The sequence below is a fragment of the Artibeus jamaicensis genome, unplaced genomic scaffold (genome assembly GCF_021234435.1).
Source record: "Artibeus jamaicensis isolate MK-2021 breed Jamaican fruit bat unplaced genomic scaffold, CSHL_Jam_final contig_3230, whole genome shotgun sequence".
In the NCBI taxonomy this organism is placed as follows: domain Eukaryota; kingdom Metazoa; phylum Chordata; class Mammalia; order Chiroptera; family Phyllostomidae; genus Artibeus; species Artibeus jamaicensis.
Window position 1 is genome coordinate 6,406,991 of NW_026521764.1, and position 18,533 is coordinate 6,425,523.

Consider the following 18,533-nt stretch of genomic DNA (forward strand, 5'->3'; position numbering starts at 1 on the left):
CCCCCGACCTCGGATTTTTGCCACCCCCTCACAGGAGGGTTCTGCCTTTCTCTTACTTCCCTTCCCCTTCTCTAAGCCCAAAGAAAAAGCATCAGCACAAACTCTGCCCTTGGTCAGTGGCTGGGCTGTCTGATCCCACAGTGGAGCCCCTGCCAAATGTTGATTTAGGGATGAGGAAGTCACCTTTTCTTGGCCCCTGCTGCAGTATCAAAAGTCTCAGTTGTGTCCTCTCTGAAACCTGGATGGTGCATGGGTGTCCTGAGCTAACAGATCGTGTGTGTGTGTGTGTGTGTGTGTGTGTGTGGTGTGTGTGTGGTGTGTATTCATTTCCTTATCAGTGAAGAATATGGCCACTCAGCCCATTCCCTTCAGTAGACAAGAGGCTATAAAACAAGAATTAGTTTTTAAGTAGTATTTCCTTATACCTAGAAGTTCATAGACAACTGAGTTGTGAGCATAAACTATTCCTTATTTTGTATCAGTAATTTGTGTGAGAAAAGCACTATCCACCAAATATAACTTTTTTCCCAAAACACCCAAGGGATCAAGAAATTTAATTCAACTTTTATTCAGTTACAGACTAGGAAAGAGGAGGGTTGATGGGGGGGGTCAGAGGGCAAGTGTGTTGGGACTTTTTTCTCTCCCTATTTACCTGTTTTCTTTCTGAGTCATCTGGGAAGTAAGAGACATTAGAGAAATTAGGAGGCAAATCATCTGCAGAAGCTGATCCTAAAGTTGCCATCTTACTTGGTAGTTTTTTGGACTCACTTTCAGAAGAGCTCCCAAGGTGAATTCCACTTTTTGTCCAGAGATGAGGCATTCTGCTTGTGATGGAAAGCGGAGGAGACCAGTTTTGACTTTTTGTATCTAGAACTCTTTGTGAAAGATTTGGAGTCCTGATACTTTGTAATAACCCCCGATGTCAGGAAGTTGTATCATCGTGGAAAGAAGCTAACCCCTTATCGTGGATGATGTAACTCAGTGAGCAGGATGTTTTACAAGATTTAAAATGAGAAAAGGAGAGAAGGCACCAAGCAAAAAATCTCCAAACCCAGATATAATGATACATGTCAGAAACACTAAATATCTAAAAATATTTTTACTAGATTAAATGCTATTTAAGAAAGAAAAAAATGAGATTTCTATTTCTTTGTTTTCCTATTTCTCAAATGTACTTAATCAAAAGGACAAAGACCAGCGAGGCCAGCATGGCCATCTTGGCAGGCCCTTGGCACTCACTGGGTTGTCAATGTACAGCATGGACAGGGTGGAGGTCCAAGCGAAGTCTCGGATGGCCACTGGCAGGACAGAGAAAATGTTCAAGAGTAAGTCATGAGCAAACCTCCCACTGAAGGCCAGGCTCCGGTCCGGAGCCCAGCATGCCCTCCTGTCCTCACCACATCGACACACTCTTGGTGTCCCTCAGCCATCTTTGTCCCCTCACTGTGGGAGCAGACACCAACACTTTCTCCTCTCCTCTCCTTTACTTTTGCCAAACCCAGAGGGTTTCTTTATCCAAGATGAAGTTTAGAAACAAAACCGTGGGCAGCTTGGTTTAGAACAAAACAGTGTGCAGCTCGCGTAGAACACCCATCCACCACCCATTCAATAAACCTGCCTGTTTCCTCCAAGGGACCATCCTCTTGTCCTGTCCTCCTGGTCCTCTTCCTCCCACCCAGTGCTGAAAAGAAGAACCTCAACAGAGGTGGCACGCAGGCACTCCTAATGAGTCACCAGCTGATGCACCTGCCAGATTCTAACCCAGGGAAAGTAAACAATTTCCCCCAAAAAAGAGATGGAGATAGACCTGGGTTACAGCCAGCGAAGCTCCCCCTCCATTCCTTCCTTCACCCCAGCCCCCACCCATAGTCTCCTGCTTCCAAGATATCCGATCACTTGTGACTGAACCACACAGTGTTCAGTTCATATGAATAATTAGGGATATAATTCACCATTAGGCCCATGCACAAGAGCTTGCCTACGTAGTAATTAGTACCACCTGTTTTCATAAGCCCAGATTGCTTCAGTTAGCAGCAGACTGCAAGAAAATAGCTTAGAACCTTTCACCCAAATTTCGAGGGAAAGAGCAGCCCAGCTCTGCTGGCCCCTCCTTCTGGGGCAGACATTGCCAGGAGGCCATGTTTTCATAATCTGGAACTGCTAAGCTATTCCTAGCGGTTCACTGTGTACTCTAAATTATTCCTGGAGCAGACAGAAGGTTCAGATGAAGAATTCTCCATAGGGAAATAAAGCTCAAGCAATACTTACCAGTCAGGTTTTCTGTGACAACGTAAGGCCCATGTTCCACAAAGAGTCCCATCAAGGATGAAACTCCTAGCCCGCCCTGCAGCCAGAGGACCACTGGAGCAGTTGACGACTGTATCTAGAGGGGACAGAGAGGATGGTGACCACACAGAGTGCTAAGGCTGTGGGGTGCACTCCAGCAAATTCGCACAAATCCTGTCTTGAGTAAATCTCATAAAGACTTCCCAGACCCCAGTGACCCTCTCCATCACAAGCAAGGCACTCATCATCTTTTGTAGTTTTGAGTTAGTATTTGCCTCCCATCCTGGGTTCTCTCTTACACCATTGTCTTTTCTCTCCAATAATCAAAAAACCCCATGGCAATGCAGAGCTGTGCCTTTGTATGTCCCTAACCATCCAGCATACTGCCTAGGACACGGTTACCGTTTTTCAGGTGTTTCAACTTTCATTTGACCCACGTATCTCCGAAGAGGCACAAAGAACCCGTCATCCTCAGTGGCAGTTTGCATCCTTCACCGAGAGCCCAAAGAGCCTCTCTAACTTTACACACTCAGAAGGTGTCTGCCAGTACAACGGCAGCGTCATTCAGCATGAGGGCACTGAGAAGCAGTGCACTGGCCTGGTGTCACCGAGCCCATGCAAAAACCACAGCAACAAAACCCTAAGCAACATCCAGGTTTGTCTCAGAGATGTAGGAGACGTAAATAAGAAACAGTCCTTGACGGGGTTGGGATGCCGCCCTGGTGTCAGCATCCTCACTCCCAACGACGGGGTATTCTTCAGTTCTTTCATTCAGCCCATATTCGCTGAGCACCTCCTACTGGCCAGGCACCATGCAGGACGGTACTCAGCAGCTCCTATTGGTCAGAAACCATGCAAAAAGATATACCGCATGAATGAAAAAGGAAGCTCCTTATTTTCTTTGAGCTTACATTTTCATGGGGAGTATAGACAATATGTAAGTAAATAAATAAATGTGATGTTTAAAGAGTACCAAAAAAAATAAAGGTGATGTTAAAAGAGTAGCTGAGGGTGGAGAGAGAGGGTCTTCCTTTAGACACATTGACCAGGGAAGGACTCAGTGATATCCTGAGAATTAAGGTAAGCCCTGGAAGCAGAGAAGGAGCCGGGCACACAGGAGCCAGGAAGCAATGCCGAAGATAAAAGGAAAACCCAGGGGAAATCTTCAAGACAAGAGGACTGGGTATAAGAGTGGTGGGTACAGAGGCTGCCTGGCAAAGTGACCCTCCAGAGCAATGTGAAAGATGGTCCATGGGGCCTCCCCAAGGCTCAGATCGGAACGTGGCAGTGAGCCCTCGTTTGACGTCATGGCTCATGTGAGGTTTGGTCAACCAGGCTTCAAAAAGGAGGATCCTATTGCTTCAGCCCAGAACGAAACGCTGTGTCTTCTGACTCAGCCCACTCATAGAGACAAACCAGCACTTGGTGAGAAGGTCTGAGAGAACTGGCCCCGTCTACGTGAGGTTGCAAGAAGGCTGTGGGCAGAAGGCAAGACTAAGTCAAGAGGAGGCGATCTGGGAGGCCACAGCTGGGACTGGAGAAAGAGTAGACCATATGGGGTTCGATCCCTGAGGACAGACTGGCTGGAGGACTTCTGTTCTTCAGTCATGAGAAGTCAGACATAGAGTCACGCGGTAGCTTTGGAAAGGGACTGAGGGTGCCTTGCTGAAAGAGAGGTGGTGGTAAGAACAGCCTCCCCATGAGGGGCTGCCCGTGGGGCCCACTCTCCAGGATTAAGGAATTAAATGAGATACTATTTGTGAAGCCCCTAGAACAACCCTAATGCATGATTAAAGCAGAGCCAGTGCAAATAGTATCACAAAGGAAACAGGTAGAAAAGGTCAGGGCCCAGAGTCAGACTGGGGACTCGGATCAGCAGGCTGTACTCCAAGAGTCAGCATGGTATAATGGATGGATCTGTGAGCTCTTGCCCTCAACTAGCTTCAAATCTGGACTTCACTGTCCACTAGCAGTGTGTCTTTAGACAAGTTACTTAAGCTCTCTGGGCCTCAGTTTCCCCACCTGTAAAATGGGGATCCGTCATAGCACCTGTGCCCTGTGGTGGTCAAGAGGACTAAATAAATGATTGGGTTGGCCAAAAAGTCCATTTAGCTTTTCCTGTAAAGTAAAAGACACATTTTTCATTTTCACCAATAACTTTATTGATTTGGGTATTTTGAGTATGTCGGCTATCTCCCACTGTTGGCTTCTAGTGGGTAGAAGCCAGGGGTGTTGCTAAACATCTTCCAACATATCAGACAGCCCCACAGCAAAGAATTACTTGGCCAAAATGTCAATAGAACCAAGAAACTTCGCAAACCACTTTTGGCATGTTTGATCAGTTATAGCACCTTCTCCACACACTGCACAAATCTTTTTTTGTTTCAGTTTGCATTTTTACCTTTCTTGAAATAATAAAGCATAACATAATATGCTGAAAATGTTGCTTATTTTCTTCCATCTTTCATATTAAAATGACTACACAAAATTTATCAATTTTGATGTTTTTTAAATGCATGCTGATATGACAGCTGTCACAATACACTCTGACAAAACTGTTTCGAATGCAGTTAAAGACAACTAAGCACTGCCAGAGCCATTGTACAGAAAAAAATGAAAGTAATAATGAAACAATAATTTCAGAAGGCCCAGTGAGTGGCATATAACTCAGGTTCTGCAAGTGTTAGCTGTTGCTATAATAGACAAATACTAGGAATTTGTAAATGGTTTTAAGGTAAACCCTCTCTACATGAGAGAATAAGAAAAACAGGTAATTTGGTGTTTTTCTTTGCTCCTTTGGCAGACATCTTCCCTAGTTGGTTTTTTATTAGTTAGTCCTCTTGCCTCAAGTGTTGCAAATATTCACAAAAAGTCAAAAGAAGTAGGGACTTGTCCTGTAAATTGAAGAAGAAAAAATTAAAATCAAAGACAGCCTTTTAAAGGTGCTTCAGGGAAACAAAGTGAGCCCTGGAATGGGGAGCCAGATGGGTTCCGGTTCTACTTGGTCGCCTAATAGCCCTGGTGTCCCAGCCCTCAGTTTCCCCATCCACTGAAAGGCGGTAGTGCCCACCTCACCTGCTGGCCTGAGCCTCAGTGAAAAGAAACGCATGGTGACATGATACTGACAACTCTGCCGGGCGGAGTAAATACAGCCAGCCTGCCCCCCCCCCAGGCCTGGCTCAAACGGTATGTATTTTGTTTGTATAAGTGATCTTTATCTCCCCTCAGATCCTCTCACTTGCTATTCAGTACCACTCACCAGGACCACATTCCACTTGTATTCCAGCAGCAGTAGAAGAATATTAGAGGGGAGAAACAATGGAATCCGTATGAAATTAGTCCTGGCCTCCGGGGAATGACATACGGCAAGTCCACCCATCCAGTGGACATCCAGTCTCCTCACCCCAAAGCACACACACTTCCTTCCTTCCTTCCTGATGTGCACGTGAGTTTCTAGAAGCCACAGTGTGCTGCAGGCGAGACAGTGGTTCTCAGCTTTTTCCTCCCATTAAAAGAGCCTAGAGAGATAAAAAAAAAAACCAAAAACACAGCTTAGGCTGAAATCCCAGGGATTCTGAATTAACTGGTCTGGTTTGAGCAGACACCAGTCTTTTTCATTTTTAATTTATTTTAAAGAATTTTTTATTTTAGGGAGGTAAAAAAGGGAGAGAGAGACATCAATTTTTTTTTTGTTCTACTTATTCATGCATTGATTGGTTGATTCCTGTATGTGTCCTGACCAGGGATTGAACCCCCAGCCGTGGGGTATCAGGACAACACTCTAGCCAAGGAAGCCACCTGGCCCGGGCTGAGACATTAGTCTCTTTTAAAGCTCCCAGGTGGGAGCTTTGTGCAGGCAGCGCTGTGGCTCTGGGAGGGCGATGGATGGGAGGTTTGCGCTCGTGGATGCCTGGGCCCTCTGCTCTCCGCCCTATCCTCCCTGGCTTTTCATGTCCCTTCCTGTGACCTGGCACAAAGAGGGAGTTCCCAGCTCTCGGGAAAATAGCCCGACCCTGAGAGGCCACACTACAAAGTCAAGTCAAACACCTAAGTGCCAAACATCTTTATTATGCAACTTCGAAACCCAGGGCACTGCATTCTTGGAATGCTTAAATAATAAGAGATCTGCATAGACACCTCTCGCCTCAGCTGACCTTGCTGCTCAAATTTGCTTTCCTGAAGGATGCGAGTGAGCTCAACAACCCTTGAAAAGGCCTATTTTTAACGAAAACTCCATGTGCACATATTTCTTCCTTGATGGGCCAACCAACCCATGAACTGCCCTTCTCTGGGATGAAATGCAAAAGTCAGATTCTAGAAGGTAAAGATGTACATGTTCAGTGCTAAAAACCCAAGAGTGAGTGATATCCCAGTACGCAGACTTTTGTAATATAATATGGCATTGTGATGTAATGACATACAGCAATAATTAATAATGACATCGTTATTATTAATTAACTAATAAGGTCATAACTAATAATGACATAGTTATTATGCGACAATGCTCAGGGGATGTGTTTAGCTCTCAGGTGTGAGAACGCGGCCCTTCCCCCACTCACCGTCCCCCACTTAGGAAGAAATAAGGATACATGAAGACATCCTGAAAAGAACTACGCTGCAAAGCTTGGGAGCAAACAAAGTAAAAACCTGCTTTAATTCATTTACAATTTTTCCAAAAGTTAGGACTTTGAAAGTATGTATTGTTTTGAGGCTCTAATTTGAGAGTGTGTTGAAGCAAGAAAAATAGGACATTGATTTTGGTCAAATGTTCTAAAAATTTTACACAAAACATTCAGGTTACAAAGAAAGTACTTATTCTTAACAATTTTTTTTCAAATAAGGTATAAAAACATTCCCCTTGCCTCACCAGTTCTTTTCCCTAAAGAAGATCCTGAAATGTTTAGGCTTCCAGATTTTTCTCTACTCACCCCCCCCACATAGATATATACATATCTTGTAGATATTATGTATACTATATATAAAAATACTTTTGCCCAAAAAATAGGATCAGGCTATAAATAATACTCTGTATTTGTTGTATCCACCTAACAACATGCTGTGAAAATGTCTTCTTGTCAGTACCTGTCACCGGGCTGAAGAGCACGCCACTCCGAATTTGCCGCAGTGTATTAACTCACTAGGCGTGTGACACGGGCCACTCATGGGGGTTGGTCTGGAGCTGGCGATGGAGACCAGCTCCCACTCACGGACAGGTGAGTAAGTGCACGAATTTTGGCACCAGACAGCCAAGTTTTGAATTCCACCTACACTATTCTATAGCTGTGTGTCCTTGGGCAAGTTACTTAATATCTCTGTGTCTCCGTGTTCTCTGCTTACAAATAAAAAAGACCGAAAATATCTACCTCATATGGTCTTTGTGCAGATTGGAAGAGTGAATATATATATATATGTATATATATATACATATATATGTATATATATATATATACACACATACACACACAACACTTAAAATAGAGCCTGGCACATTTATTTAAATGTTAGATCTGCTTATTTTTTCTTGTGAGGTGGGAAGTAAAGAAGGAATTAAAGAAATGGGTGCTCTGAGGGAGTAATGGAGGGACTAGAGGTTAAATACTTAAAGGCCTTTGTCATAACTTAACATTGGAGCTGATGCCTGAAAGATGAGTAACTCCTACTGATAAGCATTCGTATATTTAATTAAAAAGAAAATAAAATCTCTATTAAAGACATAGGTCTGAGTAGTGTAGCAAGCGCCGACAATTATAAGAAGGAACACAGAAATTCTAAATGTAAAAGGAGTCCTAAATATTTAAGGGAGAAGTCCCCGTAGCAACAGAAGAGTGTGGGCACCCAGGTCCCACAAACCAGCTCTTTCTGCTGATGAACAAGAAATTGGCTTTGCCTCCGAAGCCCTTTCAATTCTCCTGGTGACCCCTGGTGGCCAATTTGTGAACTTGGTCACTCCTTGCTTGGAGTTTGTTCCAGGATAATCAGCCCAGAAGGAGGCAGGTTATCGATTCCATTTGTGAAGAATCTCCATAGAAGGAGATTTCACAATTTCTCACACTAGTGCATTTCCTTGTTTATTCACGATGGTGAAAAATCTACCCTATGTCTTAGTAGCTTGTCGTTTGAAGCAACACTCATATTTTTGGTGAGTCTTCCTTTTCAGCCCTGCTCCCCGACCCCTTCCCATATCAAATCAAACCAGGCTTCTCTCCTTCCTCTTCTATGTAACATGGCAGAGAGAACCTTCTATGCAGGCCTTACACATATCACTGAGGTATTGAGTGCACATCCTGGGGTGGGGGAGGGCTAAAGACATGTAGGTTTCAGTACTCCCAGATACCATGACTGTATTGTATACAGAGGACTTACTGGAGTGACTCCAGGGATTCATAGGTGTCTCAACAAGTATTGGGGCCACATTTTCTGCCAATGCCCAGGGCTGGGTGCATACTCTAGCCACCCCCTTTGCCCCGCCCCCAGTAAGGCACACCACACTTTGTAAGAAAAACAGCAACTAAAACACTAACCAACCCAAATCAATGGTACTTACAATGAGAAGTGTAATTAGGAAAGTAATTAAGGCTCCCCTCACACTTCTATATGTAGAAGCTGGTTATTTGCTCGGCTTAAGTAATGTTCTCTATCTTAACTGAAGTCAGTACCCCCAAGTAAATATCCCCCAAATTCCCCCAAGTATGTTTGAAGGGACTCCTATTTTGCCATAGAGATTCCAGTTCAGCTGATACATGAGTGGCTACAATAATGGTGTTAATCAAGGCAGAGCTTTTTATTTCAAACAATTGGCTTTGTGACCAGAATCATTAACAAGGTACCTAATAACAGTTTAATCCTGCATACACACTGCCAGTGTATACTAACCACTCCCTTCAGACATTCTGCGCTTTCCAGAGGAATTGCGCCTATGGTGCTGGGGGTCGACCCTGCAGGAAGCCTTCCTTCACAGCAGTTGTCTCCCTGTGCCATCCTACAGAAAAGAGACCCTCTCAGACTTTCTTGTCTCGAGCCTCCTGCCATCACTCAAGCCTCCACTGTTGTCGAGTTTTGAGTTGTCACATTAGCCAGCTCACACCCCACTAGAGCCCTTCCCTCCTTTCTCCTTCCTAACTTTTCTACTCAGCTCTCATTACTTCATGAGGCAGTTCTGGCTTCTCTGTTTGTGCCTCTTGCCAGAAAGTTGCACTTTAGAAGACATGGGGGGTGGGGTGGAGAAAAGACCTGACTCCCCCTCCTTGATGCAAAGAAATGGTTGAAAAAATCAGTTGCTTTCTTCTCGGGGTTAAGTTTTTGTTTCTCAAAGGGAATCGGGCACACAGAGGTTTCTGCAGAGTTCATACATCCCTGGGAATGGAATGATCTATAATTTATCATTTTAGCTACTTTTTTCTGTTTTGTCTCACCTCCCTGCTACTCTTCCCAATTCCTGAAGCCGTAAGAACACAGCAAGGAGAAGATACAGTGGAAGTTTGAAGAAGACAAATGTCTGGGATCTCCAGATCTGAGCTGTAAGGTTGTTGGTTCCATAGCCATCTATGGTTAAGACATAATTAGCTCAAGCCCCCTTCTCTAAGAACTGACTCTCCATTCACCAATGGAAAGGGCCCATTAGCCACATGACCCAGCACCCTCAGCCTTAGCTGATTGGACCAGGAAAGAGCACCTGACCCAAACTGGGCCAATCGCATTCTGTCCCTGGGAGAAGTGATAATTAATCTCTGTTGATAGTACGGTCCAAAGACAGGTAAACTTGGACACTGTAGGGTAGTCATCTTCTACCAAATGCCTGAAGAAGCAAAACTTGTTGATCTGCCAACAGAGAAGAATGAAGCACAGATGGGTGATCCTGTGGCCTTGGACAGAATAGGGCTGAGACAGAAAACTGGCTCCTGATTTCTGTTCCTGGTTCCGTAGGCCAGGAACACTTTTTGCCCTTGGTGGCTCCAGGCAGGAGAGAAGGATTCAGAATGGGGTAGTTTTCTCAATTTCAAGTCAATCAGAAGATAGAAACTACATCGTAGTTTTAATTTAAACAGTTTTCTTTTTTAAAATATTACTATTATTATTGTTATTCTTACTTGGAAACACTGATCTTCAGTTCTGTTCAAATTTCCAATATTTGCTCTGGCCCCCATCAGCCATGAGCATGTGTGGGGAATCAGGGAAATTTTCACATAAAAATGATTCATTATAATGGGAGAATAATCACACGTATGTAAAGAGGATCCTAAAGAATGCCCCAGCCTGAGGCAAAGTTCCCATGGATGGACAAATTCACAAGGTGTGAACGGGGCCTTCCCAAGGCTACCCTGCAGACCTCACTTGGGAAGGTGTGGTTACAGCCCACTGCGTGGCTGAGAAGTTCACTGGGGGACTGGCCCGAAGCTGACCAACAACCCCTGGACAAGTAGGAAAGGCCCCAGGGGCTGTGGGCTGTGGCTGGCAGGGTGGTGCTGCAGAGGACGTCAGGGCCGTGGGAGCCCCGTTGCTTGAAGGGTGACGTGCAACTAAGAGTATCTGTGTCCGTGCATGGTGTCCATGATGGGAGGGCTGTGGGAAAGCAGCCTTGCGGGGCAGGTGGTCAAGGCTGCTGAGGGGGCTGCCGAGAGGTGGGCTGCTGGAAGCCTGCTTGCTGGCCAGGCCTGGGATGTATGGTGTCCATGATGAGAGGGCCACAGCCAGGTGGTCATCCTGGGACAGAGCCAGACTATACATTTGCCGAGGGTCTTCATGGTCTCGGTGCCCCTGAGGCAGAGGGCCACTGAATGTCCCCCCACACATGTTGCTGACAAATTAGTCAACAGGGAAAAGAGAAAGCAAAATTCGGGACACAGGAACAGGAAGACTCCCGCTTCCTCCTGCAATGTCCCTGTAGCACCCTCTACTGGCTAAGTTTTGTATCGTGTTCACTGCATAGGAAAATGTTTAAGCTCTATTATCACAGAGCAAGGTAAGGGTAGAGTTGAAGCTGAGAGGCAAACAAACAAACAAAAAAATGTCACAGTAGTCACCTCTCCTGTAGTTCTAATTGCCACAAGATATCACAGTCACAGCCCAAAAGTACACGACAAGAGGCTGTATTAGTTATCTAATGCTGCATAACATGTCTCCAAACGTAATAGCTTAAAACAACAATCACGTATTATCTCTTCCATTCTCTGTAGGTTAGGAACTCAGAGATATCTATCTGGCTGGATGGTGCCAGCTCAGGGGCTCTTATGAGGATGCAATCAAGTTATCAGGCAGGCTGCAGTCATCTGAAGGCTGGACTTGGGCTAGTACTTCATCCAAGGTTGATGGAGACCTCACTTCCTCTTCAGTGAGGGTTTATCTGGATGGTTGCCATAGCATCTGCCTTCCCTCAAAGTGAGTGATCCAAGAGACCAAGGCACAAGCAGCTTTGTCCTTTATAAACCTTGGAAGTCACATGCCATCATTTCTGCTATAATGTGTTGGTCATAAAGGCCAGCCTAGATTAAGTATGGAAGGGGACAACAGAGGAACCCACAGACCAAGAAACAAAGGTCACTGGTGACTTTTTGGAAGCTTGGGTAGCAGAGAGGCCATAAATTCAAGGGCTCTTCCACTCAACCTGGACCCTGACTTGGATTTCCTCAATGTTTCTATACCTTAGGGAGTACATTTAGGCATGTCTTACTAGGGAAGCTAACACTGTGAACCACAGAATGTAAGTCTGGGAAGGGACCTCAGACATAAACTAGGTTCCACATCTTCGTTTCTATATGAGCAAACTGAGGCCCAGAGGGTATGAATGCCATATTCTAATGTGGACAGCCAGGAACTGCAGACCCAGAACTAGAATTCTGGGGTCCTGACCTCCAGTTCTCTTTTCCCAAAGTCAAGTCCTCTTGCTAGCTGTACTGGAACCACTCGTTAGGCATACTTGTCAGAAATAGTGATCCCCAGACTTCTGCCAAGATAGAGGCATAGGTGGAAACACTTTGCCTCCTCGCACAACCAAATCTAAAAACAATAAAGTTTTAATAACAATAAATGCAGCCAAGCCACAGAAAATCAAACAATAAACGATAAACCACTCAGCTAAACTGGTTAGAGGGGTGAAGCCAGCAGCAGAGCAGGTTGGTCAAAAAAGATCCCCCTGACCTGGGCGGCCGCACAGGCAGCCGAGGGCACGGATCCCAGGTGCAGGGTAGCTACGGGCGGACCCAGGGAAAGCGCGGGGCAGCTGGCTGACTGCGGTCATGCATTTGCGCGCAGATAAACCAGCGAAGAGAGGATCATTGAGACAGACTGAGCAGGCCAGGCGCAGGGCGGCAAGCTCGCACATCTGCGCACAAATAAACAGGCGGGGTGTGAGCTATGAGGGGGACTGGCGGGAGGGAGGGAAGAGGACCACCATTGCTCCCTCTCTGACCCCGCCCCCACATATAACGTCACAAACCAGAGACCTGGGTGGCCCCACCCTGGTGAACAACTAAGGCACCTCTCCTTAAATGTAACAGGCATGAACAGATCAAAATAATGGCTCAAGAAGAACTCAGAGCCCCAAAGCCGATAAATCTAAGTGATCAAGAAATTGCCAACCTATCAGAGGCACAATTCAAAACACTGGTGATCAGGATGCTCACAGAACTGGTTGATTTTAGCCACAAATTAGAGGAACATGTGAAGACTAAACTAATTGAAATGAAGGGAAATGCACAGGAAACCAATAGTGATGGAAAGGAAACTGGGACTCAAATCAGGGAGCGGACCAGAAAGAAGGAAAAAATGACCAAACAGAAAAATATGAAGAAACAAGAATTCAAAAAAATGAAGAGAGGCTAAAGAATCTCCAGGACATCTTTAAATGCTCCAACATCTGAATTATAGAGGTACCAGAAGGGAAAGGAACAGCCACGAGTGGAAACCTTATTTGAACAAATAATAAAGGAGAACTTCCCCATTCTGACAAAGGAAATAGACTTCCAGGAAATCCAGGAAGCTCAGAAAGTCCCAAAGAAGTTGGACATAAGAAGGAACACACCAAGGCACATCATCATTACATTAGCCAAGATTCATATGAAGGAGAGAATCCTAGAAGCAGCAAGAGATAAGGGGACAGTCACCTACTTACAAAGGAGTTCCCATCAGACTGTCAGCTGATTTCTCAAGAGACCTTACAGGCAAGAAGGGGCTGGAAAGAAGTATTCCAAGTCATGAAAACCAAAGACCTACAACCAAAATTGCTCTATCCAGCAAAACTTTCATTTAGAATGGAAGGACAGATAAAGTGCTTCTCAGATAAGACCAAATTCAAGGAGTTCATCATCACCAAGCCCTTATTATATGAAATGTTAAAGGGACTTACCTAAGAAAAAGAAGATAAAAAAGATGAACAGTGAAAGGACAGCAAACTCACAGTTATTAAGAACCACACCTAAAACAAAAGCAAATTAAGAGGACAGCTGGATCAGGAGTGGAAACATAGAAATGAAGATCTCATGGAGGGTTAGCAACAGGGGAGTGGCAGGAGGAGAAGGGGGGAGAAGGTACAGAGAATAAGTAGCATAGACCATAGATAAAAAATAGATAGGGGGAGGGTAAGAATAGTATGGGAAATTCAGAATCTAAAGAACTTGAGACAGGTGGTCATAAACTAAAGGGGGTGAATGGTGGGGGTGGGGTGTGCAGGGTGGAGGAGAATGAAGGGGGAAATAGAACAAATGTAATGGCATAATCAATAAAACTAAAAAATATATAAAAAAGAAAGAAATAGTGATCCCCAGACCCTCTCTACACCAGCTGGATCAGACTCTACTTGGAGGGGCTGAACCCAGAGCTGGGGCATCTGTCCTATTTGTAATGCTCCCCAGGTGTTTCTGAGGTGCAGTGGCCAGCCTGGGAGCCACTGTGCTCCACCTTGTCTGTCACTGAGGAACTGGAGCCTGGTTCTGTGCCTTAACCCTGGGGGAGGTTGTCCTGCTGGCGACAGGGCACTCTTGGGGACACATGCTCCCTCTCGCAGAGAGAATGCCTCTGTGGTGACCTTGCACTTGACTGTAGACTTGTGGACTGTATTAGCCTAACCCCATGCTCTCTTGATGCTCCTGCTCTCTGATGAAGCAGGGTCAGCACCTGTATGATCCTGAAAGGGAGGAAGCACCTCGTGTTGTCTCCAGGGCCCCCATGCCTCACCCCATCTGAGCCTTTCTGATGCCTCGATATTGACCTTTCTCAGTCATTGGATGCTCAGACTCCAGGAATCCCAGCCATTCTTTTTGGCCAGAGGAGCAAGATAGAGACCCCCACGAAGGGGCCTAGGCCCAACTCTGAACACCTCTGGTTTTGACTCCATGATATTCGAGGTAAATAACCTGCAGGTTCGGGCTAAGTGTGTCCAACAAATTACCTATATTCCTATGAGAAAGTCAAATATTACATATGTTTTCCAATGAGAAGGGTATTAATTAAAAAGAATAATAATCTATATCCATCTGTATCTTCTTCAATGTGGAAAAGCCCAATTTCACTTTGTAGTTTTTTTACCTGGTAGCAATGAACCTACATGCCTGGCACTCAGCTACTTCCGTTTTGGAACAGCCCTGTACTTCCCATCTTCTTTACCCTCCTAAATTGTGACTGTTTAGTTATGTACAGTATTTGTGTTAATAACAAAAAATGATAATGATAATGATAATAGTGCAGTAATAACAATAGCAGCTGTACTTACTAGAAATCAGGCACCAATCTAAGGGCTTTCCACATTATACCAATGGTCTCGAAGCCATTGCCAAGTAGGTATTTAATCTTCATTTCAAACCAGGAAACTGGTCCCAGCTGGTGTAGCTCAGTGGATTGAGCACCAGCCTATGAACAAAAGGGTCGCTGATTTGATTCCCAGTCAGGGCACATGCCTGGGTTGTGGGCCAGGTCCCCAGGTGTGGGTGTGTGAGAGACTGCCAACCCATGTTCTTTCCCTTTCTTTTTCCTCTCTCTCTTAAAGTATACAAAAAAAAAAAAAACAACCCAAAATGGACATCACGGCTCAGAAAGGTTAAGAAAATGCACCCAAGGTCACATTTGGTCCAAGTAGTGAAGCCGAGGTTTTATGCCAGTTTGACTGACATCAGTGCCTTCATGACTAGTTTTCTCAGGATCCCCGTGGTGATCAAGAGCACAGACTTCTCTGGACCAGATCTGGCTTTAAATTCCAGTCTTGCCCATTTCTTCTTGGGCAACTGAAGAGTAATTATTCAATCTCTGTAATTCTCTTCATCTAAAAAAGGAGGATAATAATTCCTTTCTCATGGTTATTGTAAGGATTAAATAAAAATACAGTGTTTAGCAGAGGCAATGTTCAGTGAACAACAGCTATTATAATTGTTACATTTTTATTGGCTTCATTATACAATACTTTTTATCCCATGCAAAAATGCCTTTTCCTTTCTCTTGCAGACCGTGTCCCCACTGCACGCCAACTTCCAGTTCTAGAACCCATCATGCCCTGATTTGTATACAATAACAGGGGAGTCTCACAGGAATAACAGGAAAACAAAACTAATTTGAGAAATGGCAGCCCCCGAAAATACTCAGAGGATATTACAAATGTGGCGGCATCCTTCCTGGATGTCTTATTCTCTTTGCCTTTGGTTTTTCTAAGGGGTCATTTCTGTCCTGATGACGATATCGGCTGCTTCCCCGAGACAGGCAATGGATGAATATTTCTGCCAGATAAAAGGAATTCTTCCCCCATCTGGGCAACCACTGCTTCTCCTCCTCACGTGCTTTATCTCCTTCACCCAAACTGCCCGGTTCCGTAATTTATAGCCCAACTGACTTGGCAGGGACAGTTGCTTTGGGGCCCCAGGGACTGTTTCTGCAGGTGGGCCCTGGGAAGGAAGGTCTTGGAACCATCTAGCCTGGCTGCCACCAGGTGACAGCTGCCAGCGGTACTCTCTTTTCATCTCTGCCTCTCTCCCCTGAAGCTTCTATCATTTCCAACAGAACACTCCGCATTTCTTTCCTGGCATGGCGGCCTTGTGTTTACATCTTGGGGATCACCTTGAATGTATTTAGGACAACATTATTGGTCCCCCAAGACATAATCTGGTCAAGAGATGGGCAGCTAGGTTTTCATTTAATTAAGGGGGGAACCCTAACAGCTTGGTCATGTGTGATGCAGGGGGTCTGAGTTTCAGCACTCAGCCTGGCACCCAGGAGAAGGTGCAGGACCCAGGCCCATTCTCCTGACCAGCGTGACCATCCCGCTACATCACCCACATTGTAGCTATTCACCTGCTCAGGGGCAACCTAAGGAAGAAAGGACTGGGTCTTTGTTCTGTTGTTAAAACAAAAGATCAGCCCTGGGTGGTATAGCTCAGTGAATTGAGCTAAGGGGATTCCCCCTGTTCCCCTCTCTCAAATCTTTAAAGGGGAAAAAAAGATCACTTCCCTTGTCATTAGTTTCTGTTTTCACAAATCTGGGTCATGGTTAAAGAAGACTCAATATGCAGAAGTCATTGAGGAAATTACTGGTGTTGTAAACAGCCACCAAAGCTGAAGAGAAAGTAAGAAATTAGGGTCCTTGGGCAGGGTGGGGTGGGAGTAGGGTGGGGTGACAGAGAATGCAGTGGAGGCTGAGGCCCAGTAGCTGTTAGAGGAAACCAAGCAGGATTGGGGAAGCTGATCCCCAAAGGCTGCCCTCCCCTCTTCATCCTCTGTCCCGGGAGGGCGCACCAGACAACACCACCTCCATCTGGGTTTAACTGCTCTCATTGTTTCTTTCTAGGAAAAAGCATCATGGACCACTCTGGGGTCAGGAACACTGCATGCAGGGCAGTGGCCCATAGGCTATAGCGTTGGTTTCTCACACATGCCCCACGTATTCACTTTCCCAGTTTCAGGTGGGATTTGGAGGTAACTCAAATACAATAAAATGTGAGACTCGCTGAGAGAGAACATATCAAGAACCACAGATCTAGGCAAACTTCTATTTTGCAGACACCAAAGACCACCGAAGATCTCTACATCCCAATCCCCAGAACCTGTGAACAGGTTCAGCCCCATGGCAAAAGGGAATTAAGGTTGCAGATGGAATGAAGGTTGTTAGCCAGCTGACCTGCACACAGGGAGTGCATCTGGGATTATCCAGGTGGACACAGTGAAATCAGAAGGGTCCTTCAGTGTAGAAGAATGAGGCAAAAGACAAGAGACCGAGAAGGCCAAGTGACTATGGAGTCAGCCAGAGCAATGCACGTTGAGGATGCAACTTACCGAAGCAGGATTTAAAGGCAAAGGAGGGGGCTGTGAGCCAAGGAACGCAGGCCACTTCTAGAAACTGTGGAAGGCAACGGATTCTCCCCTGGAGCCTCCAGAAGCACCACAGTCCTACTAACGACACCTAGACCTCAGCTCAGTGAGACTGTGTCAGACTTCTGACCAACTGAACTGTGAAACAATACATCTGTGTTGTTACAGCCACTATTGTGATAATTTATTTGCATAGCAGCAACAGAAAACAAATGCAACAGGGTTCTCAATAAATGTCTGTACTCAATAACACTGAGAGATGTGATATTAAAAATGCACTTGCGTGCTGTGGTTTCTGAAAGGTGTAAAGTTTAAGGGACTTCCAAGAACACAGGAAAATTTCTACCTGTTAGGATTAGGTTCATATGTCTGGGCTTAATTTATATCGATTCTCCTTAAGACAGTCGTGCTGGATAACTGGATGTTTTCTTGATTGCCTTTGAAGGTCCGTTCTCTGCTCTGTGCCCTGGAAGGCAGACCTTGAGAGAAGAGACTCCCTCCCCCTCCGGATTCCAGTTGGGCTCCACCACAGGGAGGCACCAGCAGGAACCTGCAGCACAGTCAGGGGGCAAGATTGCACTTGAACCACCCGAGAGTGAGTCCCCCCTTAAACTTTGTGCGCTAGGGTCCTCATTGCCTCACTCGGCAGGAAGAAATAAAAAATCCCTTGTCGGGTCCAGGAAAGGGCTGGTCAACAGCCTGATAATGATGATGAACCCAACCAAAAAGTATCTCAACCCCCCCCATTTCTTGCATGCCTCCCCCAATCTACAAACGTGTTGAATGATGTCAGAGGCCACGGTTGGCAATGCAAAAATGAGAAGTCAAAAAATACAGAGACCCCAACAGTACCAAACAGAAGCAACTTGATTCGAAAACCATCCTGGATTAAGCCATTTACCCAGTCATTATATATGTAGCATAGCTATATGCAAATCACATGCAAATATAAATAGCACCCTCCA

The 18,533-nt window shown here is 45.4% G+C and overlaps 1 protein-coding gene across 1 annotated transcript in view; it reads right to left on the bottom strand.

Moving 5' to 3' along the window:
- The window catches only part of CPVL (carboxypeptidase vitellogenic like), a 94,170-nt gene that overhangs the window by 64,198 nt on the left and 11,439 nt on the right, over positions 1 to 18,533 (bottom strand). Inside the window, 4 exon segments of the mRNA XM_053663618.1 lie at positions 1,240 to 1,298; positions 2,269 to 2,383; positions 3,810 to 3,820; positions 10,994 to 11,002. Of these exon segments, the coding sequence (XP_053519593.1) occupies positions 1,240 to 1,298; positions 2,269 to 2,383; positions 3,810 to 3,820; positions 10,994 to 11,002 (194 nt within the window).